Genomic DNA, 12,699 nt, shown 5'->3' on the forward strand with positions numbered 1-12,699 from the left:
ACTGTTCCTTCTTTTTACTGACTTACTTAAAAAAAAAAAGAAAAAGACTCACTTTGCCAGTTATAGCTGGGGGAAAAACTCCCAAGAGCTTTCAGGCTTCATTAATTAGGGCCATCAGAACTGTACTTCATTTAAGCAGTACAAAACAGTGCAATCAAGAGTTATGTCCGGGCCGTAGCTATCTGCCCCTCTCTCATTCTCTTCTTCTTTCTCTCACCATCTCTTTCAGTAAATGAGACTAATTTTTCCAGCAGCCTTTAACTCCCCAGATTAACTGAAGTGGAAAATGTGACTACAAACTCATAGTAGTGTCTAGCCTCCAACCCAGCACAGAATCAACTACGCTGTAAGTGTTGAAGGACACCTAGCAAGCTGCTACTTGCTAAGTTCATAACCCAGAAGCGTACATTCGCACACAACAGGACTGCGCCATCTAGTTTAGCTGCCAGCAGCAGGCTTTGGGAGCAGATGCCTCGGGATGCAGGGCTTTAGCCCTTGGGAATGTTCAGTTTCTTACAGATTCAATTGTGGTGTGGGGTTTTTTTAATAAAATATCATTACTGAGATAATCCACATCTAGTGGATATGGGAAAATTTAGGCTATAATAGCGCAGTAAACTTCTACATCTATCTTTGATTTACAAGATAAAAGCAACTTTTAAATTAAAGAGCCTTTCTGCTAACGGAGCTTATTATGCTAGAGACAGGAATGATTTTCCTAGAAAGTTGTCCCTGTGTGCACGCCTATTATCTTTGCTTTCCCCCTTCCACTAATGAGCATTTATCTAAAGAGCCTGTTAATCCTCTGATGTGTGCTTCTGGTCAGAGGTAACAGTTTGAATAAAACCACTAATCACTTATCACTAATCACTGATCATTAATCACACTTTTCCCTAGTGCTTTGCGACCTGTACAGCTCCCTTTAGGATTAAGGAGTCACAAATAAGGAGTTTAGCCATTTTTTATTAAGAATTTCCAGCTTTTGATACCGACAACCTCATTCGCCACATGAAAGTTACAAAACACTGAGCGGGGATTTTCACCACTGTACACTTTTATACTGAAAATAAATGGTACCTTTATGGAAGCATACCTCCTTCAGCAAAATTCCCACAAATTACCCTACGTTTTTGCATTCGGCTCTCACTTTCTACCTCTCAATTTTCTTTCAGACAAGTTTCTGGATTATCCCTGCATATCTTACAAGAAAGCTTTCCTACACCACTGCTCCTTGACACACTGCTGCTTGTCCAAATGGCCAGACAAGGAAAGTCTGGTGCACACCAGCGGGTGAATCTTTCTCCAAAAAACTGCAGTCTCAAGAAAAGCCCAAGTAAGATGCTTCACAGTAATTTTTATTCTTCTGTTCAAGCTTCAATTTCATCTAGCTAAGCACTGTTTCTTACGGATAATATATGGATATCTTCTAATCTTGCTGCTTAAGTCACTTCTTATATCAGTCTGGATTTAGAAAAAGAAAAAAAAAGAAAAACTAAACAACATATGGACATTTCATTTTCCTTTATTCCTACCCCCATCTCTGAAACTACCTCTCTCTTTCCAATTATAAAGCTTATATTGAGCCCTGGAGATGAAGGATCACTCACCATGCTCGGATATAAATAATAGAGGAGGCAGAGTTTAGCAAGTATTCCCCTTACACTCCTGCAGCTCTTATCGTCCTGAAAACTTCGCTGGGGAGAGAGAGACCCCTGTAAGAGAGGACAGTAGCAGGGGGACGTGGAGCTGGCGGCGGGGGGAATGATGAGCGGAGTAGAGGGGCTGTAAAGGGAGAGGAGGGTTGCAGAGAAGGGACCTTGTCAACACTCGCCCCCTCCCCGCACCCGAGGGCATCAGAAGCGGAGCATCAGCCCCGCACCGGCCCGCAGCATGACGTAAGGGCCGGCAGCAGCCCGGCACCCGGGGTGTCTCACGGGGAAAGCGGCCGCGCACCACCCCGCGCACCGCTCCGCGGCCACCGCCGGCTGCTCCCGACTCGTTGGGAAGCACGGCCGCCGCCGCGAAACTTATCCTGAAGTTTTGGGGGCGGCGGGGAGAGAGGATGGCGGGGCAGCGCGCCGCCGAGCTGTCACCGCCGGGTGCCGCCGGGTTACGCTGAGGCTGGAACCGTCCAGCCCGCCGCGGGCGCGGGGACTCCGCGGTCGCTCCGCTCGGGGCAGCACCAGCGGGGTGCTGCTTGCGCTCCGTGGCAGCCGCCCCTTCTCATCCCGTCCCATCCCATCCTATCCCATCCCGTCCCGGGAAGCAGCGCGCAGACTTGCCAAACTCCCTGAAGTGCGGACGGGGAGCCCGGCTTCCCCGCGTCTCGGCGACCATGCGCTGCCGCCCCCGCCGCTCTGCCCTACCCTGCCCTCCGCGGGACGCGGGGTCGCTCACGCCCCTCTCCCCGAGCACGGCGGGGACGCGGGAGCGGCGGGACCCCGCGCCCGCGACGGAGACCGGCGCTGCCGCCTCCGGAGCAGATGCGGTGGCGGAGGGAAGAGCCCCTGCATCCGCAGACTGCCCCTTCCCCAGCCGCGCACCCGGCGCTGCTGCGCTGCTGCGCTCGGCTCCGTGCGGGGTGCGCTGCGGGGTGCGCCGCGCGCCGCGCCGGGCGCCTTCCCGGGGCAGCCCCGTATTTTTAGGAACTTACCGCCCGGCGCGGCGGGGACGGGACCGGCAGCGCGGCCGGAGGAACCACGTTGGACTGAGGGACGGTTACAATACGTTCTATTTAGAGAAGCATTACATCACCCTCCGTGACGTCACGTGGGATTCCTGAACTTCTAAATCATTGCGGTCCGTGCCGGGCGGGGGGGGCGGCCGGGAGCGCGGGGCGGGGGCGCGGCCTTGGGCGGTCCCGCCCCCGCGGGATCGGGGCGGAGCGGGGGTGAGTCAGCCTGGAAGCGGCGGCCCGCCCCCCGCGTCCCGGGCAGCCGCGGGCTCCGGCACCGGTGCCCGGGCGGGAAGGGACGCAGCCGGGCCGGGCGGGGGCTGCCAGGGGAAACCGGTCGCCTGTGCGTGCCGAGCTCCGGCAGGCGCGGAGCCTCTGCTGAGTGACAGCCGCAGGGGAGGCCCGCGCTCAGCTGGGACTCGGGTCCTGCAGCCCCGAACTCTTTCGAGTATTTTGGTTTGCTTGAGTTTCTTCATCTAGAAAGTGTTTAAGGAGTAGCGCGGTGCCCGAGAAGGGAGGGAAAGCTCCGTCTCGAGCTGCAGCCCTTCGAGGGTGCGCCGCTGTCCACCTGCTCAGGTGTGCCCGGCGTCCGCCTGGCAGGCTTTGATGCCGCGGCGGAACCCAGTGGCGCTGGAGCAGCGCAGTCACAAAGAATCTTAACTGAGAGAATCGAGTGTCTCATTGCTTTTTGAACACTTAAACATTCTGCATCTAGTTGGCAGTGTCTCTGAGTCGTCGTCTGGGACGCTTGCGGGTGACAAAGTTACTGTTCAACCCTGTAACTACTTCAGTGCCTCCTTTTCTGTTTTTTTTTTTTACTCTCAGCCTAATGCTCCTCAGCAGCGCCTCTAGCACCTGGGTCTAGAGGTTCCTTTGGCATCTTACTCCATACTGCAGTTATCCAGGAGGGATTTGTATCAAAGATACACGATTGAACTGGATTTAGCATCTGATTCATGCCAGGAGGTATGACTTAATTCTGATGCAGTGTTTTAGCACCTAAGCCTGGAATGTCTCATGAGGAAAGCTCAGTGTTTTGAGGGTCTCAGAATCTGCAATGGCTTGCTCAGTTTGGTTTTTCTCTGATATTCCATTAAGAGAGGAGAGGGTAATACAACACGTACTGCCAAAATTGGAAACTACTTTACAAATGGCAATAATACAGCACTTTACTCCTAATAATACCATTATTTCACAGGTTTATATTAGGCTGTCTAATTATCATCGTCAGCTTTTAACAATTCACTGGCACTTTATGCAGGATTTAAGCAGATAGAAGCAAATCCTATCAGTGACTGATGATAGGTTTTGAACTCATTTAACTCCTTAGGATAAAGCTCAATGATGCTGTCACTGTAAGCCTTCGTTTTGTCAGGTGTTATCTTTGGAAATTGTATATCGAGTGCAAAGTGCCTTACCTCTAAATGTCCTGGAATTATAAACTACACAGATGACTAAATTAATAATTGCAGTTATTTCTGTCTCACAGGAAGGGTTTTAGCATACACAAACACAGCCATTTTTAAGGCCATGACAAAAACATTTAAGTGCAGGAAACAGCTCTGCATCTCTCATTGAGGTTTCATTGTACAATTTATGTACTCACACTTCTCACAGACATGCAGCTGGCACTGTAGCTGATCGATGGGTTTTCCTGGGATTGCAGTGAGGTTTTCCTCCAGTTTTCTCAGTGAGACCAAACTGTAAATGGCAATGCAAAATTCAGGTGCCAGTCAAGGATAACAGGGCCCAAATCCGCTAGCAACCTCTGTAGTAAGACTCAGTTATGGAAAAAAAGATCCTAAAAGCAAGATGAACAGGACTACCACTTTTTTCAGATCAATATCTTTACTTGCCACACATATATTTGGACAGATCTCTACCACTTAAAGAGACAGGCAGCTTGTGGCAGCAGTTTTTGTGTGTCTGACCCACAGAGAGTGGTGACAAATGCTTTGACAGGTGGTTACCTTGGTTTTCACTGACAGCAGAGCCAGAGAAGTTTTGGGTTCCTGATATGAGTCTCAGGGCCCGAGGAAAGACTCTTGAAATGAGTTGGAGTCCTGGGGGGGAGAATGAGTATAGGATAATGTCAACGGTTGCTCTGATGTTGAAATCTACTGCAATATGTGTCACGTATGATTGCTTTCTCCCATGCCCAACTTCTATATCAGTTGCCACCCTCAGATCCTTTTGCTCTCCTCCCTCTTCCAGCTCTTTACTTCTCTATTTCTGTATTTCTTTTGCCTGTTACCAACCTTCTCTCTGTTCTGTGGCTGACCACTCTGATCTCTGAATGGGGATGTGAAAAGGAGCACTGAGATGCAGCTTTGTTTTGTTCTATGCTCACTTTAATCCCTGGTGGTTGAGCAGTTCACAGAGAAGAAAATGTGTTGATGCCTTCAGCCTGAGAACACTGAGCAGAGAAGGGACATTGAGAAAATGTAATTGCCAAGTTCTTTCTTGATTTAAACTGTGGGATGTTGATAGTAAAAGAGACACTCCTCTGCCTGCAAAGTTGCTGCTTTCAAGTTGAGCTGATGTCTGCTTGTGTGCTGTCACTGTGAAGAGCAGCTCTTTAATATGAACTCCTCTAAAGGTGGTTTGAATTAGCATATTCCACTCGGCAAATGAGGAATGTACACAGAGTCAGTTACCACAGCTCAGCTGACAAGCCGTAACTTGAGAACATGCTCAATACGGGGGACAAATTTGAGCAAATCTTAGAGGCTAATCAAAGGCACCTCCTGGAAGAACAAAATTATCATTCTGCAGAACTTCAGGTTCCTGCTCAAAAAGCACTGTATGTTAAAAAAAAAAACCAAAAACCCAAAACAAAACACACCAAACAAGAAACACCAGCTTGTGAAATATGGGTTAATGTTAGGCAAGGAAACTTCCTTTTTATAGAATATTGTTCAGGAGTGATTGAATTTTGGAAGCAGCTTTCCAAAATACTCCTGCCTAGGGCAGGAAAACTCCATACTGAATAGTTCAAAACTTGGCAATGTTTTTAAGAGATTGAAGAAACTTGTAATGAAAAGTACTGAACAATCAACTCCATGAGGCACTACCTGTTTTTCATAAACTAATTTAAAGGTACAAAGTCATACACTGCTTTTCTATTTTTATGCTCAGGCATTTATAAAACTGCTTTCTTCTTATTGCAAAATCCCAGCTTATATACTTTTCTGTATTGTATGTTCCAACAAATGTTTAACATATAGGTCTTTGTCAGTTTTAGTCTGTAAGTATAAAACCTGAAAATAACACACTCTTTACAACAATTTATGTAGTTTAATGGGTATTAAAGCTACTCAGACATTTGAAGTGAAATGAGTTAGAATGACATTTTGTTTGACTGATAGTAAATGACAGTAGTGCTGTTTCAGCAAACACCTAAAAATCTTTGTCATATCATTAAAATTGTTGGGAAGTAAAGATATTAAAATAATTATAGGAGTTTTGTATGTCAAATATCAGTCTCAGCAAGTCCCTATTGCTGTCACATAAAATGAGTATTTACTGCTGGTAGAGTTGAATATTTTACATACCCATTCTTCCTATAACATCATTAACCACATGTTTAACTAAGCTGCTGCCAGTGTTGAGCGCTACTCTCAGCTCTGGCACTTGCAATTATCTTGTTACAAGTACTTTGCAGCAATATCTTTTAGTCTAATCGAACAGTAATTTATTCACCTCCTTATATGCTACTAAAACTTCAGATCTCTCCATTTATCATGTGAAACTATCCACAAGAAAGTAATTCAGCACTAGTTACACAGAAGTGAAGCCTAAGAAATAAAATGGTAAGAGGAAAAATTGATTTCTAGATCTTAACATATACTTTAATTCATGGTGATAGTAAAATGTATTTTAAAAGGAGGTACAAATTATGCTATTTAATATATGATAATCCTAGTGATATCCTGAACAAATGTAATTCTGGTGTTTTTTATTAAATGCTCGATTTCTTAATTATTACATCTTTGTTCAGACCTCACATCTCTTTATTTTAGTAACAGACTGAATGTGATATCAGCGAAGGGAACCAAGTATTCTCTATGGTTTCAGGATCTTACTAGGAAGTACCAGATTAGTCTTAAAGCTGAGACAGAAACTGGTGAGTAAGTAGAGTTAACCAGAAGTTAAGTAGTATCAAACATTAAAAAAAAAAAAAAAAAAAAAAAAAAGTTATATTAGCTGAAATGTAAATGGTAAGCACTGTTCCTGTTCAACTGTATCATTTCTCAAGTGGACTGGAGAGGAAAGGAAGTGTGATACATCACAGGGATGTGAAACAGTCCTGTGGGATGCCAAGCAAGTCACATCTGCATTTCTGTGCTCTACGTACATCACCTCACCTATTCATCTGAGGGCCTTGCTTTTTCTTAATGACATTTGTGTTTTAAGCAGGTGACAAAAATAGGGAGCCAGATCTCAGCAGGAGTACAGGCAAAGCAGAAAAATGTTTTGCAAGGGGAAGTTTCTACATACATCGATAATACGGATTTATATGAGAGCACATTTTCTCCCATAACAGTACTAATTGCCACAGTTCTATCCCTTCTGGAAATAAAGATGCTGATCAGTACCTCCCGATTTTTACAAGACTATGTGAGTACTGAAAATGGATATAAGAGGGAATTCATGTTCTCTTTGCTAAAGTTTATCGGCAAAGGCAAAGTGACTTGAAGTTGGATGAGCCAAGCAGGAGCTCTCCATGTTACACCTCATCTATGCTGCAGAAGCCAGAGCCCAGAAATTGGCCATTTCTTTTCCACTTCCTGGAAGGCTGTTTGTGAAGCATCAAATCACTTAACTCCACACTCCCCTGTCTGAACGGGACTGCTAAGTGTCTGGAGGACAAAATCAATGTGAGTTAGCTACTGAGAAGCCACAGAGCTAGCTGGTGGAAGGAGGCTTGTGCTAGACCCACAGGCTTTTAAGCGTTTAAGATGTGTTATTGGGTGCATCTAACTGAGCTTTAAGCAACACTTAAATGATGGCTTTTCACTCTTCTTAAGTTACCTAAAATCAGTTTTATTCCATGTTTCTCCATTCTCTTGGTAAAGGGTGGCTGTAGGTCATGCTTGTGCCACATAAAAAGAATGAGCAGAATAATGGAGAAGCACCACCCTTCCCATGGAAAAGACCCAAATGGAAGCTCATTCATGCAGAAAAGTGTGCTGGCCTGCTCAACCTGGTGACAATAGTTAGGATGCACACAAGGCCCAGAACTGCAAGAGAGAGAATTGTTTCCTCTTTTTTCATCATTTCTTCTACTCCATTTATGAGTGATGCCAGCATGTCAGGAAGCACAGTTTGACCAACCTCCTCTCCTGCTGATTTCAGTGTACATTTGTTCTTGATGCCTGTTCAAGGCATACATATTCTTTGATACACAATGCCATTTAACTCCTCATGTCTTGTGGACAATGGTACACAATGGTTCTCCAAGCAGGTCAGGTCCCAGATACCTGAATGATCTCTTCATTGTAGCTGTGTGCCATGTGTTCTGTTCCAGGACACCAAAAAGAGAGACTCTGTATTTCCTTCTACACTCACAACAATTCAAAGAACAGTTTGTTTCCCTCGTACTCAGACACCATTATTTCATGGTCTTTAGGGATGAGGTAACAAAATTACTCAAAATTATTTTTCTTCCACAGAGATCCTGTGTGACTTCTTTTTTATTTATTTTACCATTTTTAATGCTGTGCTTGTTGGAATACTCCTAGTAATAATTTAATTGTTTAGTGCATTATATGGAAGACTGATTTGACAAACAATTTTTAGGTATTATAGCTCCAGTTATACACGTATGGAGGTTTAGGTAGATTTTTGGCCTCTGACTGGATTTTAGTTGGTTTTAGTTTATTGGATTGTTGTTTTTTTAGTTGGTGGGCTGTTGTTATTTTAGTCTTAGAACGGAATGAGGTTTAAAAAAAAAAAGGAGTTGAAAGATGTAACATCTTTGTATGTTTCTGAGAGCCTAATTTAGAAACCGTATTTAAACAAGAAGAAAAAAATACAAATTCTTATCTTCTCATTTGGTCAAATCTCTGATTATTAATGGAATCAAATAACATTACAGATAAAAATAATGGGGCTATGTGACAAAGAGATCTTACAGACAGTTTTTAAGTGTAGGGTTTTTTTTTAACAGACTGTCTTGTACTGGTTCTCTTCTTGGTGATGTCATGAATGTCAGAGATACAGAGGTGTTCCTTCTTCTTTAAAAGTGCTATAAGGATATCTCATTTGTACCTTCACATTACTCACTTCATTGGTTTTGCTGCTGAAAACAGAATGAGAGAAAATACTTAGCATGAGAATGTGCAGGTACTCTGTGGCAGCAGTGTGAACTCGTTTTCTAGCCCACAGATGAGGGCTGAAGAGGGATTGTAATGGAGATTCCCACAGTTTGTGGATTTATAACCACTCCTACTGTTCTCTACATAGTCTGCTTCGATAGGCTTTGCAGGGCAAATCAAAATTTTGCCTTATTTTCTAGCTGAAAAACTGAGAAGGAGGTGATGAGGGATAATCCCAGCAGTTCCCATGTAGTCACGAAATTTGTAATTGTGATATTGCAGCAAGAGAAGTAAAGTGTTTGCTGCCATGCAGCACTGCCAGCATTTCACACAAACATCAGTCAGGAAAGTCAGTAATTTTTTTAGCATGATTTTGTTTAGACACATGTAAATAACAGCGCAATCAGGAAGAAATAAAAAGCCATGGTGACCCAAGGATTGAAAAACCTTTTTTTCGAGAGGAAAATTAGCAAAAGTCACATTAAGTAAAACAAAAATCAGTCTGCATTACTAAACCTTATCTGCCATTAAGAACTTACATAATATACTGCTGACATCATGACTGTATAAATTACATGGTACTTTCACATGTGACTTAGAGATTATATTACTTGTGTACAAAAAAAAAATTTAAACTTGCAATTTTTTCATTTAGGATAAGCTACTGTGGTATGTGTTATAAAATTAAATACACATTCCAAAACAATGACAGCAGGTTTACTTTTTATTGCTTTTAACCCAACAGGTGCAAAAACATTCACTTAGTCAAAATTGTATAGATGCACAAAACCTTTTTTAGAAAGGGTACAGCTTTGCTTTCATTCTTGTAACAGAGAATATGCCCTGGATTTTATTTTAGCTGAAGTACAGAATCATGATTGTTGTGTTTTACTGATGTAACTCCATGGGTAAAATCCTGGCTTCACTGAAGTCAGAAGGAAAACTCCCATGGATTCAGTGGGGACAACATTTCATCCCATGTCTGTAATCAATTATTAAAGTGTAACAAGGTCCAATGTATTACTACATTGGAAAAAAAATTACAGCAAAATACTTCAAGTAGTTTGCAAATATTTTGGAGACTTGAGACTCGGGGATTAATGCTTCTCCTAGTTATTCCTAGAGGAAACATTTATATGACTTGTATTGGTATGGAGGTGAGTTCCAGATTAGATTTTTGAAGCATGTTCAATACTTGGTATTAAAAAATACATTGATTTTAATTTAATCTCTTTCTGAATTATTCACTTTTTAATTATGCAAAATTTTTTGCATGTTTTCTTCCTTGTTTAAAAGGGAGAAGCATTCAAATATTTTCACTTTTGAAATGGAGACAGTAATTAATCTTAGATGATAATGCCAAAAAATAAGACAGGTAAATATTTGCAGGTAATTTATTTTATTTTGCAATGCATTAAATTTGTCTCCATCCTCAGCATAGTAGTATGAAAAAGAAGAAATGACAAATGAAAGCAGCAGTAAATTGAGAAGTAGGACAAAAGACATGGTACACATTTTGGACCTGATTTCCCCTTCTCCTTCCCCTCCCCTCACAGATCAAGCTACACACTGCATGTGACAGTTACATTTGCAATGTTCAAGGCAAACAAATTTTAAAATCTTCTAAAGTGCAAGGTCCATGAAATGTAGTGAAATTTTCAAGGAGGGGTTCTTCTTGCATATTACACAAAGGCATAAATAAGACCCTTAATCAGACATAGCTTAACTTTAGCTAATAGCAGTGCTAGCCACCAAATTACCATGTTATGTAAATAAACAGGAAATTTAAATTAAGACTTACCTGATGCCGAACGAGACAGTAAATTAATTCCTTCTGCTGAAAGTTATATATCTCAGTTGTAAGCATAAGAATAAAAGTGAATCCATGGAATAAAAGTCTCACAAGGCCCTGTCAAAAAATTACAAGGAAGCATGGATGGGTGGGGGTCTATATGAGGAAGTAATAGAGAAGCATAGAAATAAATATCATCCTTCTATCTCAAAAAAAATCCCACTTAACTTCAATTTTACCTTAATAACCACCATACAAACCAGACAGAGAGTACCCATTGTCACCACTTGTATAGCTGGAATGGACATATCCAAGCTTGAAGAGAAATCAGAATGGGAAATAAAACAGCTTTTCATAGTCTCTGCTGCTAGAAAAGATGAATGCACTTCTATATCCAGGATGGATTACCTAGGTCTTTTAAGCAAACAGCACCACTAAAAATCATTCAGCTACAGCAAGGTTTACTAGAAACGCCTTTAGGAAATAAAGCTGCATCGTGGAAGAAGGAAGAACTTGTTTTTCTGAAGCTGTACCTCTAAAGGGTTTCAAGTATTGTTTCAGTAGCGAAGATAAATAGCTAATGTCAGGAAAGAAAAACGACACAGCCCTTGCCAGAAGATCCGATGACGCTCAGCACAAGGTAGCATGAAATAAACAGTGCTGTAAAGATCACAGGACTAGAATGGAAATCAAATGGCCAGACAGTGATAGGGCTGGCTCTCTTTAACAAAAATACCTAGGTAAAAAAAAAGAAATGTAACAGCTTATTTGTTTGCAGGGGAGTAGAATAAAAGAAGGTAATCACAACTGATTGAGATATCAGTTTGTTTGCAGAAAGCCCTAAGAGATGGCAAAAAGCCTGCTGGAAGTGCAAGGGGGGAAAAAAAACTTTTGCTGAAATCCTAGATGTGGCAATTCTCATACAAGTTTTACTATGAATTGCTGACTTGGTGTTTACATCCCAGCTTTTCCCCACTGGGGAAGACATACAGGGAACAGCAGGTATGATGATCAGAGATGGTGAAATGTTGTGAGCTACTAAAATACAAGCACAGAAAAATGCTAAGGTTGTCCATGCCTCAGGAATGAAATAATAAAGAGAAAGTTTGTCTAGAACTCTGCTGCTGATTATTGTTTCTAGAATAGAAAAAGTAACTTTGAAACAAGGAGCTAAGCACGTTCTAATGAGTTTAATTTCTTTTGGAAGCATTCATCGTGCAAGTGGAGCAGAAAATAGCCTGGCAAAGTATGAGATGTAGTACGTGGGGAGGGAATCAGAGAAGAAATAAACTGATGAGAGGCAATGGGGATATTATTATCCCCATTGACTTGGCTGTACCAAAGTCAACCTTCTTCAAAGGCAGCAAATTCTAGCATCTAATAATATTCTTGTTTACCATACAGAGAAACACGATTATTTTCTCTCTGTAACTGGGAACTTTTCTCAGTGTCTATGAGCACTGCCTTGTACTCTGTCAGAGTGTGCTTAGCAAGTTCTAGAGAAATGAGACAAAATACACTAAGTTGTCCAATTTCAAGCGTGAAGTTGTAATCTGAAGGAAAACATTGAATTTTTTTGTTCTAAAATATCTGTTAAAAACTACTGTCTCATCATCCGGATTTTTTTAAACATGTGGTAGTTTTTAAAGGTATCTATAGACTGTACCTGCACAGACACAGCCTGTATGGGGTAATGCAAACTCCGAGCCAAGCCTACAATCAGAGATATTAACACAACTGATTACACTGATGGAGTGAAGCCACTATTTTTATCTTACCTGAGATAAGGCACACAGGATATAAATTGCTGTTCAAAAGGCAAGGCATAAATTAAAAAAAAAAAATACAAGGAAAAAATAATGAAATAAACACTTTATTTTAAAGGTACAGTGGGAGTAAAAATTAAAGATGAT

General features: G+C 42.0%; 1 protein-coding gene and 1 long non-coding RNA gene across 7 annotated transcripts in view; both read right to left on the reverse strand.

Moving 5' to 3' along the window:
* CREB5 (cAMP responsive element binding protein 5) overlaps window positions 1–2,811 on the reverse strand; it is a 258,154-nt gene extending 255,343 nt beyond the window's left edge. Inside the window, exons 1-2 of one of the 5 annotated variants that reach the window (XR_011004819.1) lie at window positions 2,654–2,811; window positions 1,608–1,694 (exon numbers count right to left, since the gene is read on the reverse strand). Coding sequence is in view for 1 of the 5 variants with exons in the window: in XM_068208031.1 (XP_068064132.1) it covers window positions 1,608–1,610 (3 nt within the window). In the remaining 4 variants the exon portion in view is untranslated. The remainder of the gene's footprint in view (window positions 1–1,607; window positions 1,695–2,653) is intronic. The other 4 variants (XM_068208031.1, XM_068208039.1, XM_068208057.1 and 1 more) reach the window with 4 other exon arrangements.
* Window positions 2,812–3,509: 698 nt separating this feature from the next.
* On the reverse strand, window positions 3,510–12,075 carry LOC137484324 (uncharacterized). Of its 2 annotated transcripts, XR_011004831.1 has the most exons (3): window positions 10,796–12,075; window positions 4,645–5,090; window positions 3,510–4,375 (listed from the first exon to the last, which is right to left on the reverse strand). It is a non-coding gene; the product is annotated as an uncharacterized lncRNA (long non-coding RNA). The 2 variants fall into 2 exon arrangements; XR_011004830.1 differs by lacking the exon at window positions 10,796–12,075 and having other exon boundaries at window positions 4,645–6,838.
* Between the last annotated feature and the right edge of the window lie 624 nt (window positions 12,076–12,699).

This window comes from Anomalospiza imberbis, chromosome 1 (genome assembly GCF_031753505.1).
Source record: "Anomalospiza imberbis isolate Cuckoo-Finch-1a 21T00152 chromosome 1, ASM3175350v1, whole genome shotgun sequence".
NCBI classification, from domain to species: Eukaryota; Metazoa; Chordata; class Aves; order Passeriformes; family Viduidae; genus Anomalospiza; species Anomalospiza imberbis.